Genomic DNA, 16,077 nt, shown 5'->3' with positions numbered 1-16,077 from the left:
TATGTAACGGCATTGCGGATGTCCTTTTGTAGCACGCGATCGCGTAATCCAGCAATGGTAAATTTGTGCTACTTTATTTTTCTCCGTATGGCCGCCACATCGCTTTTATAGGCCTTATTTTGATTACGATGAGGCCTTTAAGAGGCCTGCATTGGCAGTGTCACTGACAATTACTGCCCTGCCAAAGGAAGCAAAGAGCAAACAACAGGGCAACAGCATGTGACACATTTTACAAGTATTTCCTTTTTTGGCACTCAAGAAGAACGCCAGATACACAGGTCAACACAAAAAAATATAATAAGAAAGAGAAGTAAAGAAAAAAGGCTGTGTTGTCGTGCAAACATGCAAATGTATGATTTAATTGCGTGTACTTCCACTGCAGTAGAGCTACTTCTTGTTTTTTTTTGTGCTCATTGCCACTACCGCTGAAGCTCAGCGGCACTTTCTTAAATCTACTGAGCAGCACTGGTTATATAATTTTCGTGTATGATTGAGTAAAATAGTTTTTTTTAATTATGATTTCATTAATAAATAATTATATAAACATTAATATTTTAAAAAGCTTCTTCAACCATATTTCGAAATAGCAAATAAGCGTACTCGTGTCTATAAAATATAAATAATCAAAATCCCCACCATAAAATCTCACCTCTGCTCTGCTGCAGCTCTCATAAATTTTCAGGCATTTAAATATTTATTTTTAGTATCGAAAGGAGACAAAAAAATTTAAATATGAAAATTTATTACTTTCGCGAACCACAATTTCAGCCGCAAGCAATTCTCGCAGTTTTATCGTTCAATATCGTCCAATGTGCCGCCGCTTGATTCCGTCTCTCGCTTTGCCAGCTAACGGCTTAATAAGGTTCATACCGTAACTCATTCAAGCATGAAATTGCCGACCATTGCAGAAAAGTATTTATAAGACTACATGCGTACACATACATATAAAACCGTATTTATATTTCATAAATTGCTCTGCAGGACCAGCCAAGCAACTGCAAACGCAAGCTAGCCGCATGTCCCAACACACACATATACCTATACATATATGTATGTATGAGTCCACTTTGGGTCATGTGACTTTTACACACGCACGTCCCTTGCCACGGTGTATGCGCTAATAATGCGACAAAAGCCAGGTCAAAAGAGCTAAACTGAAAACGCATTAACTTCGTTCAAAGGATTGCTGAGTTCGGTGGGGTACAAAATGAGCATAAATAAAATAAACAATAAAAATAAAAAATAAATCAGTATTAAAATGCTGATTGCAGTGCAAGACACAAAGCCAGTTATTAACAATGTAAGCATTTATACCAAATAAATATGTGTGGCTGTGTGCGTGACAGTAATTGCAACGTCACTCTTGGCAATTCAGTTTTTAGAGGCAAAAAAATTCTTGGAAACTCACTCAGTTTTGACACAAAGTATGCTAATAAATTTTCGTGCTACGCTAATTCATGGTTAGTGTTGATTAATGGGCACTCGACAATTTTAATGTCAAATTTGGTACTAAGTGTTCACGCAATAGTGCACTCCATTCAAATTATAATATATATAACCCTGATGAAAACACTGAAATCAATGGATACACATGTTCTTTTGTAAATCTGAACCATACAATTACTATTAATTACAACTTTTTCTAATAATATTATTCGAATTTCTAATACATGGAACCAAGAAAATTAACTTAAAGAAATTTTGAAAGTGTCAACTAAAAAATCCGAGGTTATAATACACTTCACATATACAACCAATTTCTTACAAGACCTTACTTTCGATAGGTCAATTTCAAAACCTGAGGCACCAGGTCACGTGTGTATGGAAAAACGAATCTGTTTCATGGCAAACAAACTGTAACAATATTAAAATTATAAGTGTATATTCGTAACTTAAAACTACACAGTAAAATTGTTGAGGAAACAGATTAAATATTTTTCGATTTACAAGCGGTCTTAAGCGGAACTAAAACACAACAGGGTCCTCTACTTCTGCAGTGATTCCTGCCTTCTCTATGGCTGACGACGATACTGTCCCTACAATAAACTACGGTCGAAAAAAATCAAAAGTTCATGAAGTGGCGATGTTTAAACAAAAAGTTGAAAAAAAAAAAATAAAAAAAAATAAAAAAAAAAAAATATTTTTTCGCCCACCCAAAATTTAATTATATACAGACTATTATAAATTGCAAAAAATTTAATAAAGAGTCCTTATAATAGTTTGTGTGAAAAACAATTGTTGACTGTGACATTGGTGAAACTACCTTAGACAAAAGCCACGTTTGTCGGTGGTAAAAATTGTTCTCAGAGGGTCGAATAAACGTGTTCTTTTCTTTTGCTTTTGCACCAGTTCGTTACTTACACGCGAATATATGCACAACAGATTACTGGTGCTGCAACTGCCGTATTCCCTAGACCTAGCAGCCTGTGACTTTTCTTGTTCCCAAAATTTAAGAGGCCCAAGAGGCTACGCTATGATTGAGAAAATGAAAACTGCATCAAAGGAGGAACCGACAAGATCACAAGAATGACTTTTTAAGTACTTTGGGGATTGAAAAAACGCTAACGCTATTTGGGGGGACAACTTAGATATTCATGAACATATAAACACTTTCTTAACGCGATACCTTTTTAACAAACCTCTAATCACTGCAGCAAATTTGAAAAATGCTATTTCGGGGAAAAACGTCTTTAAAACTAAACCGTTGAAGCTGATCGAACAAAACTGTTACAGTTTATAATCCTGAAGCTAACAAAATATTTAGAAATCCTTTAAAATTTGTATTTTGGTATTTCAAACGATATAGACTCTCAAAATATTTATGAAAAACAATAATAGATTTTGTTTCAGTTTTCACGCTTTGTGTGTGCCTTAAACAATTTTAATTCATCTTAAATTAGTGGCAAGTTAAAATATTTTTTTGAAGCAGCATTTGAATATCAACACCGAAATACCCAAAAAATGAAAAATAATACCTAGCTAAAACTATTTTCTTCAAATCGTCTCAGTGTGAAATAAACTAATCAGTCTAATTTGTTTTATAAATATATACATTCCCGACGAATATAAAATTATTTTTTTTTACATTTATTTATTGGGTGCATCATAGCTACATAAATTGTTGAAATGACATGTAAAAAAATTTTCCGTATTTTGGTCTAAAATAAAAGTTTCAAACAGATTATCAATACGTAGGAAAGTCGCTTTCGCACTATGGAAGCGTTTGTTTGTTTTTTTTTTTTAATTTGTCAAAATGGCGGCGGTTTAAAAAAAGAGTATCGAATTCTGACCTTCTTTTCGACAATTTATCGTAGAAAAAAATAGAAAGATTTGAAAAACAAGAATTAAAGCTTCCATAGCGCGATAGCGAGTTACGTTAAAATTAGAACTAGATATCTTCAAAACTCTTTCGCTGAGAGTGGAAACCATTTTTAATCATTCTGAGAAAAAAGCGTTTAAAGATTGGAGTTGCAGTGTTCCCCACTCGATTTTATTTCCTTTCCGCAAAAAACGCTGTAGCAACCGCAATAGTTTGGTTTTCGATTTGAGAGGATGATAAGAGACTATCCGATAATGTAAAAATTGATTTCTCGAGAGTTTCAGGCTGATACGATCCCTTAAGACTATATCAAGAATAAAGAGTGTGGGAAATGTTTCGATATTTTCAAAACACTAGTCCATTAGTACTTGACTATTCCAATACGATGTAACAGAACAAAATCATTTTCAGAAGACAACCTATTGTCACCGCGAATGAAGGCCAGACCACGCCTTTACAATGTGACAACTTTATGCACCATTTGCAGCCGACAATCATACAATTCGTGGTATGACCGCTAGATTGAAGCGATTTTGTTATGAGCTAGTTCTCCACTCACAATATTCGCCAAATGCCTGTTTTATAGGCATTTCACTCATCGAAATATTAAACAACTGTTTCAACAAATGAATTCCTTTTAGTCTACACGAAATGGAAGGATAAAAATGCATTTCATTAGAAACCGTTATTTTCTTGTTAATACGATGATACGTGTCAATTATGTATTACGAATACTGGCTTTCCCACAAGGGTAGCAATTTCTGAAAAAATTTTACGCAAACCGAAAATTCAAAAACAATCCAGAGGCAGCTGAGAAAAACCGATTGAGTGGATTCACGCGGCCTACTAATGATAAAATGTCTTAAAACAGCTGGACAGAAAATAAACAATCAAATCAAGAACTACTGTAGCAGAGGTATTTTGGAGCGTTGATTTCAAACTTAATTACGCAAATAGTTAAATAAGTCTGAAGCGCGTGTTTTATGTACATATATTCAGCAGTGAGGCTAAAAAATATAAATTAATGGACACATTTACAATGTTAATGATGTAAAACACAAAACATTGTCAAGTTAATTAGAAGCATTTATTTACATAATCACTATATGTGTATTTCACCATTGCGAATCATTAATTAATACAAATTATTATACAAAAACTGTATGCGAAATGTCAAAACATCAGCAAGAGCAATAACAATTAAGCACTAGAAACAAAAATTTATTTCATTGTTAACAGCGTGACTTTTCCGCCATTTTGTATTATTTAAGGTGACACTTTTATAATAAATACATAGCAGATTTATGCGGTTATATGGCACATGTTTCGCTAAATGTTTGCTAGTGGGGAGGATAAGAAACAGAGAAAGTAATTAATTTCCAAAAACTTGCGTAAAATTTATGGTTAGCAATTTTCATTAGAATTAAATTTGTATTGAAAATGTTGCAAACTTATATTTACAGTTAAATTTAAAGTATTTGAAAAATGTGCTTTAAATTTTTCCGACAATTTGAGTACTCTCATCCGATAAATAAGCATGTAAGATTTAAACACTCAAAAAGAAACCAAACCCTTCAAAAGGCGGTCTACTGATTCTCTAATCATTATATTCGATAGCGATAATCCAAATTATATTAATCTATTTATCCACATTTCATTTACAATTCCGCATAATAAATATCATATCAAGACTATCATTATCGCTTTTAATGACGTCATCATTTACTGTGCACTTTTTATTTCTTACTAACACTTTATAAAGTTGTTAGCTTAATTGATAGTTGTAAAAGTGTTCTAATATGACAACTGCTGCAGTACTTGTTTATTACCAACAACAAATAAATAGTCACAACCCAAGAACAAAAGCAAAGGAATGCCATAGCTATAATGAAACGCGACTATAATAAAAATAACTGCGTTAGAAATGCTTTTAACGCTGGCACTGACTGCCACCATGCCGGCATTATGTCGGCAGTATGTGGCATTATGTATCAGCATGGAATATATTCATATTCACATCACAAAGTTTTGATATATCTACTGTAAATGAATGTTAGAAACATCAGTAAGAAGAAGAGCAGTGAGTACTGTAACCGAATGTACAGAACGTCAACGAGAAGAAGGGTGGTGACCAATCAACAACCGACGCCGTGACACGTATACCACGATATAATCTAATATTTTTCCGTTTCTTTTAAATCAATTTATAATAAAATGAAATATGTATTAACTTTAATTTAACAATCATACACTGAAACAAACATTATTAGAGAATATACTGCTTAATAATCCTGACAAATGCTTTTTTTTCTTTAATGTACGGCCAGAGACGATACGTTAAGCTTAAGTATCTCCCTAACACTACGAAACGAACTCAATATTGCAGATACTTTACTTCAATAAGGACTGAACCATGTGTAAAAATTCACGCAAATGAGGATAGTTTTCTGATTGTCATTTACTTTGAAGTGGCCAGAAACGATTATTTTACATATGGCACAAACAGCTCACGACTTATGGTCTTAGTTCAACTATCCTCTGGGTCGCCAAAAAACGTTTGAAGGAGAACCAAAGTGAGAAGGCGAATCATCCTTCCCCGGGTTTGTGCGCTCGGTTTGTGACCAGCCACATAAAAAATACTCCAACTGAAAGTATTAAAACAGCCTTGGATGAGACACCCCCATTTGATGACAACCACTGCAAACATGTTAAAGATTACGATATAAGGGCTTGCACTTGGAATGTCCGGTCCTTTAATTGGGAAGGTACCGCTGCACAGCTGATAGATGCATTCGTAAGAGTAATGGTTGACATCAACGCCGTGCAGGAAGTGGATGGACTAGTACTGAAACGAGTAGAACGTGGTGGCATTTACTAAGGTGGCCTCATAAAGGAGCGCAAATTCAGTGTGGGATGCGTGGTGAGAGAGATACTTCTTCACCGAGTACTATCATTCGCTCCGGTGGATGAACGTCTAGCCACAATTCGCATCAAAGCGAAGTTCTTGAACATATCGTTGATTTGCGCCCACGCCACGACGGAAGAGAAGGACGATGTGACCAAAGATGCCTTCTATGAGTGCTTAGAGCTCACATATGAGAGCCATGTCCAAATCGTGCTTGGCGACTTTAACACCAAGGTGGGCAAATAAGGTATATTTGTTCTGACAGTCATTAAATTCATGATGAAACGTCCCCAAATGGGTTGAGGCTGATCGACTTCTCCGGTATACCACATATAGTTATTTGTAGTAGTAGATTCCAGTATTGAAAAATACATCAAGCTACCTACATGTCACCGGATTGAAAAGCCAACAACCACATCGATCATGTTATAATAGACGGAAGACTCGCCTCCAGTGTTTTGTACGTGCGTACACTCCGAGGTCCTAACATTGACTTAGACCAAGATACGCACCCGCCTCTGTGCATCAAAACACGCACGTCAACAAATACAAGGACAAGGTTCGACATCGAGAAGAAGCAATCCTAACAGACAGCCAAACGATTTTCTGCTCGACTTGCACTCCTGTTCACAGAGAGCACTCATCAGCAACTCTGTATAAAGTCACAGCTGCAACCGAAACCATTGGTTTTCGGAAAAGCCAACAGAAAATCTAGTACGATAAGGAGTGCTGTATCGCAGGAGATAGAAAACAGACTGCCATTACAATCGACCACAACAGATGCGGGATAGGATAGATACCAAGAGTTGAAGAGGGAAGCGAGACGCATTTGCAGACAAAAAAAAGAGAGGCCGAAATGCATAAGTACGAAGAGTTTGGCAAGCTGACCAGGAGTAATGCTCGAAAATTCTACGAAGACATGCGGCGACTAATAGAAGGTTTCAAGACCTGAGCATACTTTTGTAGAGCCCTCGGAGCTGATCTGGTGATTGATGCCCAGAATATAATGCTATTATGGAGGGATCACATCTCCAGCAGAAAAGGCAGTGAAAGCATAACACCTGGAGATGGTAAAACCGCTTCCCCAATCGATTACGAAGAGCAGACGTTCCATTGCCCGTCCAGCAAGTAGTTCGCAAAACTATTACGGCTGTGTAAACTGCTCTTGGAAGAGTTTCGTAGAAGATATAACTCTATCTTAATTAGTTAGACTTTTTTCACAGGTTTTTCAAAATATTGATTATTTTAAACACTAAACAAGGTATTATATTTTTAAGCCGCTATCAAATTGTGGCGATATTATAGCTCATCTTATACTGCTAATGATTTCAAAATCTGCATTTGTTCAGAGCATGGTTAACTTTTTTATTATTAAGGGGTCAGTAGAGTAATCTCTTTTCAAAAATTTGCATTTTCTGTTCCCTTATACCCTTAGAATTAATGTAGAAACCCACTTTACCATTGGAAAGTTTCAAAAATGCCCAAAAGTAATAATACCGCTCGTCGTGTGGAGCGCTCGGAGCGCACCCCTGGCGCTTTAAACGCGTTTTTCTCAAACACACACTTTTTTAAACTGTCGGACATGATTCGGGTCGAACTACTCAACTGTTTGCTAAATTTTTTTTTCAATGCCGCTACTAGATTCATAATTTTTTGTAATTTATTGACAAAATTTGTGCAAAAATATGGGGAAAAATTACAAAAAAAAACGTTAATTACTTTTTTATTTATCAACATTTTCTCATGAGTATCATTTAGTAGGGACGATAACCATTCACGTACTTTTTAAGAATTGGGTTTTTGTGTTTCAGATGAGCCAAACATGAGAAATCGCGTCCGCCAATGAAAAAACGCATCTCATTCACCCATCCATTTCTCCGACAGATGTCATTAAAAAATTCCGAAAAAATTTGTTTATACACTCCACGATATACATACATACCTCATTATATGTGAAAAAATTCTATTATAGAATAAAAATGTCTATGAAAAAAAGTGTGAAAAAACAGGTCAGATTACCCTATTGACCCCTTAAATCATTATTAAGTCCACACTTTTCTCCTAGAAAATTGCATAACTTAATAAAGCATGTGTGCAGCGGGGACTTAATTATGCTATAAATGCTCAGTAGTAGTTAACCCATAAACGCTTATTAAACTATTTTAGCGCGCACATATAACAGTATATGACTCGTAACTACATAAATGTTGGTGAATACATGCATATGTATGTATGTACGGTTATAAATTTATGTGAGTACTTACGCTGCATCGACTGAGGCGATTTTCTTCATTGGCTCCTGTACGATCAGCGCTAAATTGAATGCCAGCCAGAGGGTGATGAGACGTGCTCGCGGCAATAGCAACGCTGTTGTGCATCTATCCCACGTTGATATGCTGCCACTGCCGTAAGCGCCGCCACTACTGATACCGTACCGACTACTACTACTACTGCTGCTAAAGGCCATATTGATGCGAATCGAAGTATTACGACGCTATATTTACCAATATAACCAATAACGAGGGGCCCGATATTGCCGTTCTAACGGAATGAAATGGCAATTGCTTGTATTAATAAAGTTAAAGCTGTGGATGTTGACGACGTTTGCTTGTGATGTCGGGGTGGAGGGAGGAGGAGCTTACTTGTTACAGCATATTACTCACACACACACATGTACGCGCACACGCTGGCCGATGATGGATGAGTTGTTGTGATTGGCGTTTGTTGCTATTGTTTGTTGTTGTTGACGTTTGTTGCTGCTGCTGCTGTGGGCGTTGTGTATTTTATAACTTTGATTATGAATTTTTATAATATTTTTTGCTGCTCCACTTGCTGTGCTCTGGCCTTTTGTGTTTGTTTCTTTGTTGTTCAAGTATTAGTTAGCTTTATTGATGATGTCGATGTGCAAGTCTTGTTGTTGTCTCGTATGTATATATATATATTTTATTTGGTCTATTTTGCTGCAGTGACGCTGGCAGCTTCCGTTTACTATTTTTATCGCTTTCCTTTTGGCGCCCTGACGCTGTCTGCTTTATGCACTCGCTCTGCTGTGCTTATGAATATTTAGCACAATTTTATCTGTTCATTTCTGTGGGGATACGATCGTATTATATTACTTTTCTATTATGCCGCAAGACCCTCACGATACTGTCGTCAGCGTCAAGATATTGCATACTAAAGGAAAAGTATTTTGCCAACGCTATAACGCTTGCCTATTTGTGATTGCGACACAGCAAAAATAGGAAATATTTGCCAATCTGCGGCCGTTGTATTAGCAGTAATATTGGTGCTTCTTCTTCCGCTGTTGTTATGTTTGTTGCACGTGCTTTATTTTAATGGCAGGATAACTGATTGCTTCGCTTGGTACTCGCTAGCAAATAGTGCTCGGTAAAATATTATCTTGCTTTCCGTTTGTCACTGCAAGCGTTGGTGTCCTCCCTAAAGGTTCAGGTTCTAACGCTACAGTTCAACTATTTGACTAGCTAGCTACAAATATGTCACACACATGCATTCGCTGCTTCTTGGAGCGCGTCCTTCGTCGCATATATCCACAACTATTTCTTCCACTGTAACTTATTATTTTTTATTTTGTTACGGTATTATTTTCGTTACTAAGTGCGTGCTTATTGGCATATTGTTCTATGTGTTTTTTATCTACTGTTATTCGTGCTTTGCCGGCGTGCGTTATGCTTTACGCTTCTAACCACGCGTCGCATGAAAAGATTACAGAAGAACGAAATAATATAAAAATAATATAAAAGAAAAAGTTGTCTGAAACTGAAACAAAACTAAACGCTCGTTTTGCTTTCAGTCACAACTCGCGTGTGCAAGTCTTCCGACCACCACAGACGTGCGACTGCCAATTGTCTTCGCTGCGCGCAGTCAGCGGAATGAGTGCGTGCTAAGTCAAAACGTTTTTAGGGTACAGCAATAAAATTAATAACACAACAGCAACAAGCACAAACGCAACTACACGCAGTCAGGCTTTGCCTTCGAATTTTAATTGTTGTTTGTGTTACACAAGTTTGCTGGCGTGGCTTGACATTAGCAGCCCGCTGGCTAGCGCCGCACAATTCGTTTGTTGTTGCGTATACGCAAGCGCCAACGACAATTTTGCGTAAAGACTGCAGTTGTTTTATTTTTGTTTTTGTTTTTGGCTTTCTGTTTGACCACCTTTTCGCATTTGCTACAGATTTTTATCAAATACCTCGGTTCACAGTTCCAGTTTACTTTTCCTGCTTCATTTCCATTTAATTACTCTTTTCGCAGACTTTTCTGTATGTTGTTGCGCATTGTTGGACTGAAATTTCTTGGCTACTCCACGCCTTAACGGTGTCGCTTAGTTTTATTATAATTGCAGGTGTTGCGTGTGCGTGCAGTGCTTTCAGGTTAATTTCATCTTCAGTTATTTGCCTGTGAACTCGTTCGACCGAGCTGCTAATTTTGAGTCCTAATATGTGTTTTTTAGTGGCAGTTATGTTTTATTCAACTGCACAATTTTACACTTTTCTCATATTATTTGTAGATATTTTTTGTTTATTTTTTATTTGGGTTTTTTATTTTCCTATAATTTCAGATTTATTTTCAATATCTATTTCACTTGCGCCGCTTCTCTGCACCACTCAACTTTCGATTTGCTTGTTTGCTACTTCTCTTTTTCGGTACTTATAAAAGTTCTACATTCGCCACGGTACACGGTGTCTCTTGATTTTTAGCGCACTTCAAGTTTCACATTTTTGTTGAAGTCCACATTTTTTATTTCTCACTACAGTCTTTTTCTTATTTTTGCTAATTGATGACATGTTTATGAATTTAAATATTTCGTAATTTTGTTATCTAAATATCATTTTGAGATGCTAGAAAAAAATTTGATGTTAAAAAATTGGTTAGGTTAAATCTTCGTATTTTTCTTATTTGTTTTTAAGAAGAAAATCATATTGATTATTATATAAGTATTAGTTCGTAGAGTTATTTTACTGAAAAAATCACTAAATTTCCATTTCCATACCTTTAGTATAATATAAAGTTGATCATAATTATACTCAGCGTTTAGCAATTATATATAAAATCTGACTGTCGATATTATAATTTTTTTTCCTTGCATGTACCTACATGTATGTATATACCTTACCTCTGAGTAGGCGGTGTTTTCAATATTAAAACTATTGCTTTACATGAAAACAAAGCGTTCGAGAGGCTTGAATTACAATTTTTCTTAAATTTCCGGAAATAATTTGTATTAGAAATCTGTGTACGGATTTCGTATTAAATTATTTTCGTTTGATTAAGTTTTTGTATTCTATTTTTCTTTGCTCACTGTCTGACTAGCTTTCCAAACTTAACGTTAGGATGGAACTGAAGTATTTGAAAAGCATTTTATATAACCAAAGTTATTGTGTTTGTAAACCCTTCCGTAGTACCTACAGAAATTCTGCTAGCTTTCCAATTATAATGCATATATATATGGATAGCTTATGTGACATGTCCAACAAATTGTTCCTGTTTATCTTCCATTTTTTTTGCAATAACTAATGATGATATGTCCTAATACTAAATGTCTTTTCAGTTTTATAAAAACCACACTGGGACTATGGGACTAAAACATTGTACATGTTGCCGCTCTAATTTTTTTGTAGAATTGAAAACTGAGCTGTCACATCACAAAAATTTTAGTCTATTACCAGCAATATGTTGTTAGTATGACAATTATTTAGCCAACCATTGCATAAAATAAGTAATATAATCCAATAAAAATATGGTTGCATCTAAAAAAACATCAAGGCATAGAAAATATCATCCATCATGCTGCATTCGAGGCATCAAAATTAAGCTATGTGTCATCAAAATCATCAATGGATATGACTCTTCACTAATTTGAGTTGTCCTGATTACGAATTTGAGCTCAAAAATTTTTCGTCACGTATAAATATTTTTATCTTTTTATCATTTTGGTTGAGGTTTGACCCCTCCAATCATTGACTACAACCCAAAGAATCCTTCGTGTTAGGAAAATTCACTTTCGGCTTTAACAACCCAAACTCAGTTTATCAGGTTAGTAATTTTTTGTTTGAACAAAATTTTTTCTTTTTTTTTTTTTGAAATTTACTTTATTTTTCTTCAAAATACTTTAATTTCAATAACATTTATTTACGACATTTTTTTGTATTACCACGAATTATATTTTATTTTATAAATTCAGGTTTTGCGTGTATTTTATGCACACATTTATTTTCAACAACACATTGGTAGTATTTTATTTTCACAATTTAAAATCTTTGCTATTGAAAAGCTATACCAAGAAAGTACGGTTTATTTTCTCGATTTTTTGTTGTTTTCTACACCAATTAATCTGGGCGCGCCTTATAGCAGCAAATAACAATTTGTATTTTTATTTTATAAATGCAACTTTAATATGCCACAGTTTTACCACTTTTCAATTTATTTTTTCTAAATTATTTTAAACCTATATTAAATTTTTGCATATAATCTTTATGTTGTGTATTAAAAATACCCCCACCTTTGCACAGGCCCTAATAAAAATGCAGCACAATTTGGAAGTATACTTTTGCGCGCAGGATTTCCACCGTAACGTACAGCAAGTAGTACACTCAGCAGCGCGCACTATAACAATATGCTTGGCGAGGTCGTCGCCGTCATCGTCAACCAGTGTGATCGACTCTAGTGCAAAACAACTTGGGGCAGTACAATGGTAACGGTGAGTACTCACACGTATTTTAGGCGAAGATGAAGAGAGCCCTGCAGTTATTCAAGAGAAATTGAGTAAGCGGCAAAAGTTTCATTTACTAATATATCCTTTTAATACTCTTTGCTCAATTTCTCATACACATTTACAAGTATTTTTGTCCTCTCTTACAATACTCTGCAATTGCTCAGTGTTTTGCTCAGCGTTGTTGTGTTTGTTGTTAACTCAGTTGTAAGGTGTGAGTAAATCTCTTTTGCAAGCACACCTTTAGTGTGTCAAACAAATATATTAACACAAAACGGATTTCGTAAGTTAAAGAGGCGAAACGAAGACAGGTATGACGCAGTGAATTATGCAAGTGAGCATTTGAAAATATGGCAACATCATAGCGTTGCATGACCATCAAGTGTAGCATACTTTGAGGCATTGGAAGAACTATTTACTATGTCGAACAGATGTGCACGGCATGAAAGCGTCAAATAGTTGTATTGATATCATCATGTGTATGCATATATATACTGTCTTCTTTAAGCAATTCTCATTGCATATATGCGCATATAAATATATGTATATATATATATATATTACTTATATGGAACAGATGTTAACTTATATTATATAAGTAGTTAAATAGTAAAGCTTGTGCATAAGTCTTATTGTAATTATGATTATAATGATTAATTTTCAACTATAACCGCGTAAGCGGTATCTACGCCATTAAAGAAGAAGAAGAATGATTAATTAAAGTCGCCCAAAGGCTGTATCGACCAGAAATGCTTTTAATTTTCTGTTTCAAGAATTAAACAATAGCATTTGCAGGTACTGCACTTAATTTAGTCTTTACTCTTGTGAAAATAATGAGGACTTTCCGTTCCCCCGACAGTCAGGTCTAAGTAACATGCTTTCCCTTTACTTTAATGGTGTATAACATTTTCGATCGAGCTTATACATATAACAGAAAACCCGCGTTGCCTATGAGAAATCGTGTGTACCCCGACAAACCAGCTAACATTTATGTTAATACAAAAAAATAAAAAAATGCTAAGTTCCAGAGCCACCGAATATTTTATACCCTCGCAACGTTCAAGGATCAAAGCAGAAGAAATCAAAATAACTAAAATAATCAATACAAAATATTTAAAACAATTTTAGGTGCATGTACACAAATTGATATGTTCGGCATATATATCATTATATCGTCATCTAAAATGTGAAACAACACATCATCAACAACTCAAATTTAGTTTCAATATGAGTGGTTTCAATTATATCTTTTTTCCTTCGTTTGTCATATTATGAAAAGTGATGCTACTTTATTTTGCATTTCAGATGACGATATGTAATATGGGAGCTAGGGTGATTCGAGGTTCAACTGCAAACATTCTTGGCAATAAACTATAATATAGCCTATTATTTTTAAGTTTGCTTAATTTTTATAAGATATCTTACATATAAGGTATAAAATTCCTGTATAAGGCAAACCGGCGGTTTTAAAAATTGTTTTCTTGTTATGATGTGGCTCGGGTAAGTATTGCCCCACTTTTAAACATCAATACATTAGTATCGGGAAGCATTGTATATGAATTGGAAAAATCTGTCGCAAAGACTGTACCATAATTTTGGAAAAATTTCAGTCAGAAGTACTAAAATTAATATAATTTTTATGAAAGAGACTGACAAGTTATCGTCCAATTCCGATCATTTTAAGACGCGAGACGGCATACCTTCGCGCCTCTATTTGCATACTTCACTGATCCGTAAGGTGGCTTATTGTTAGGCGAAAGAATCAGATGAAACTTCCAAATGTGATACCCATACACATATAACAGGCACAGTTTTCCGATATCACCAATTTTCACAACATAACAAACGAATATTAAAGTGATGTTAGGCACCAAGTTTGATTGAAATTAGTAGATCACTTTTCACCTGAGGGCAGATGCTGCCATGTCCATTGATCAATGTTTAGAACCGCTCCAATTAAGCCTTTACGAACGATCTTAAATATGAAATTTAATGCTTCTCGTATTTATTTAGAGAGTTATGGTACTTTTAGTAGTTTTCAACATAGTTATAGGGGGAGATAGGTGCGATTCTAACGCGATTTTACATTGTAGGAGGAGAAACAGAAAGCCTTAATTGCTCATGAGGCATATGCATTATACTTATTTAGGGGCAGGAAACAACGCTTTTATATACTGCGATGTCATAATGATGTAGCTTTGTTTCAGGCCATAATAATTGTAGAAATGTGTATCATGTATCTGGGCGAAATAGATTTCATTTTAGACACAAGTCATCGCATACGATGGAATAGTCACTCGAAATTCAACTCGTCGTCTTTACATAACTCTATATACAAGCTGCGTTCCAAGGTTAACAGGACTTTTTTAATCCCACGCCCCCTGGTGGCAACATCTATATGTTGACTGGTGCGTTAGAATTCGCTATCTTTATCGCTTGTCAAGTGAGAATTTCATGACATTTCATGATTGGAAGTGAAGTTATTACGTTTGAAGTGTCAGTATGTTTGTGTTATCGGTGCGAAAATAAGCCTCCAGCCAACATTGAAATTTGTTTCAAAATTGGTAAAACTTTTACCGAAACGTTTCAGTAAAATAAATTGATTTTGTCGAAAAAACCATTTGTTCTTTTTTTTAAGTCCTGTCTTTGGAATTCACTACAAAGTACACCCTATCCAGAAAATATCGGTAATTTTTCATTTCTCCCTATCATCTCCGGCTTTCATGGAAGACAGGAAATTTTTTTTCTTGGTTGTTGCAACTGTCCTTTACTATTATGCCAAAAATTAGCGCGATCTGCCAACCAGTGTGTTTACACCAGCTGTTTATGTCAGTCGACCTCAGCGCTCTCGTCGAATTTGTTTTGATAGATCTCAGTTTCAGTGCTCCGCTCTTCACTAGACCAAAATGTCTTCACAGTGAGCATATTTTGAGATTTAAAGCAGGAAATAGGCGCTGGGAGCAGATCTGGAATGTACGATGTACGTGGAAGCAATTCAAAGCCCAATTCATATATTTTTTCCATTGTGTTTACTGACTTCTGCATTATATCAAGCTTGATTTATGTAATTAGGACGGAGAACCAATATTCAAAAATTCTTCTTCTTCTTAATTGGCGTAGACACCG

General features: G+C 35.3%; 1 protein-coding gene across 6 annotated transcripts in view; it reads right to left on the bottom strand.

Annotated features, from left to right (window-relative positions):
• LOC120776837 (gamma-aminobutyric acid receptor subunit beta) overlaps positions 1 to 12,828 on the bottom strand; it is a 90,972-nt gene extending 78,144 nt beyond the window's left edge. For 5 of the 6 annotated variants that reach the window (XM_040107859.1, XM_040107862.1, XM_040107858.1 and 2 more), the window contains exons 1-2: positions 12,742 to 12,828; positions 8,489 to 11,080 (exon numbers count right to left, since the gene is read on the bottom strand). In XM_040107859.1, the coding sequence (XP_039963793.1) occupies positions 8,489 to 8,691 (203 nt within the window). In that variant the 5' untranslated portion in view covers positions 8,692 to 11,080; positions 12,742 to 12,828. The remainder of the gene's footprint in view (positions 1 to 8,488; positions 11,081 to 12,741) is intronic. The other variant, XM_040107857.1, reaches the window with a different exon arrangement.
• Between the last annotated feature and the right edge of the window lie 3,249 nt (positions 12,829 to 16,077).

The sequence above is a fragment of the Bactrocera tryoni genome, chromosome 5, assembly GCF_016617805.1.
Source record: "Bactrocera tryoni isolate S06 chromosome 5, CSIRO_BtryS06_freeze2, whole genome shotgun sequence".
In the NCBI taxonomy this organism is placed as follows: Eukaryota; Metazoa; Arthropoda; class Insecta; order Diptera; family Tephritidae; genus Bactrocera; species Bactrocera tryoni.
Note: the sequence above shows the minus strand (reverse complement) of the source record. Positions and strands in the feature narration are given on the sequence as shown.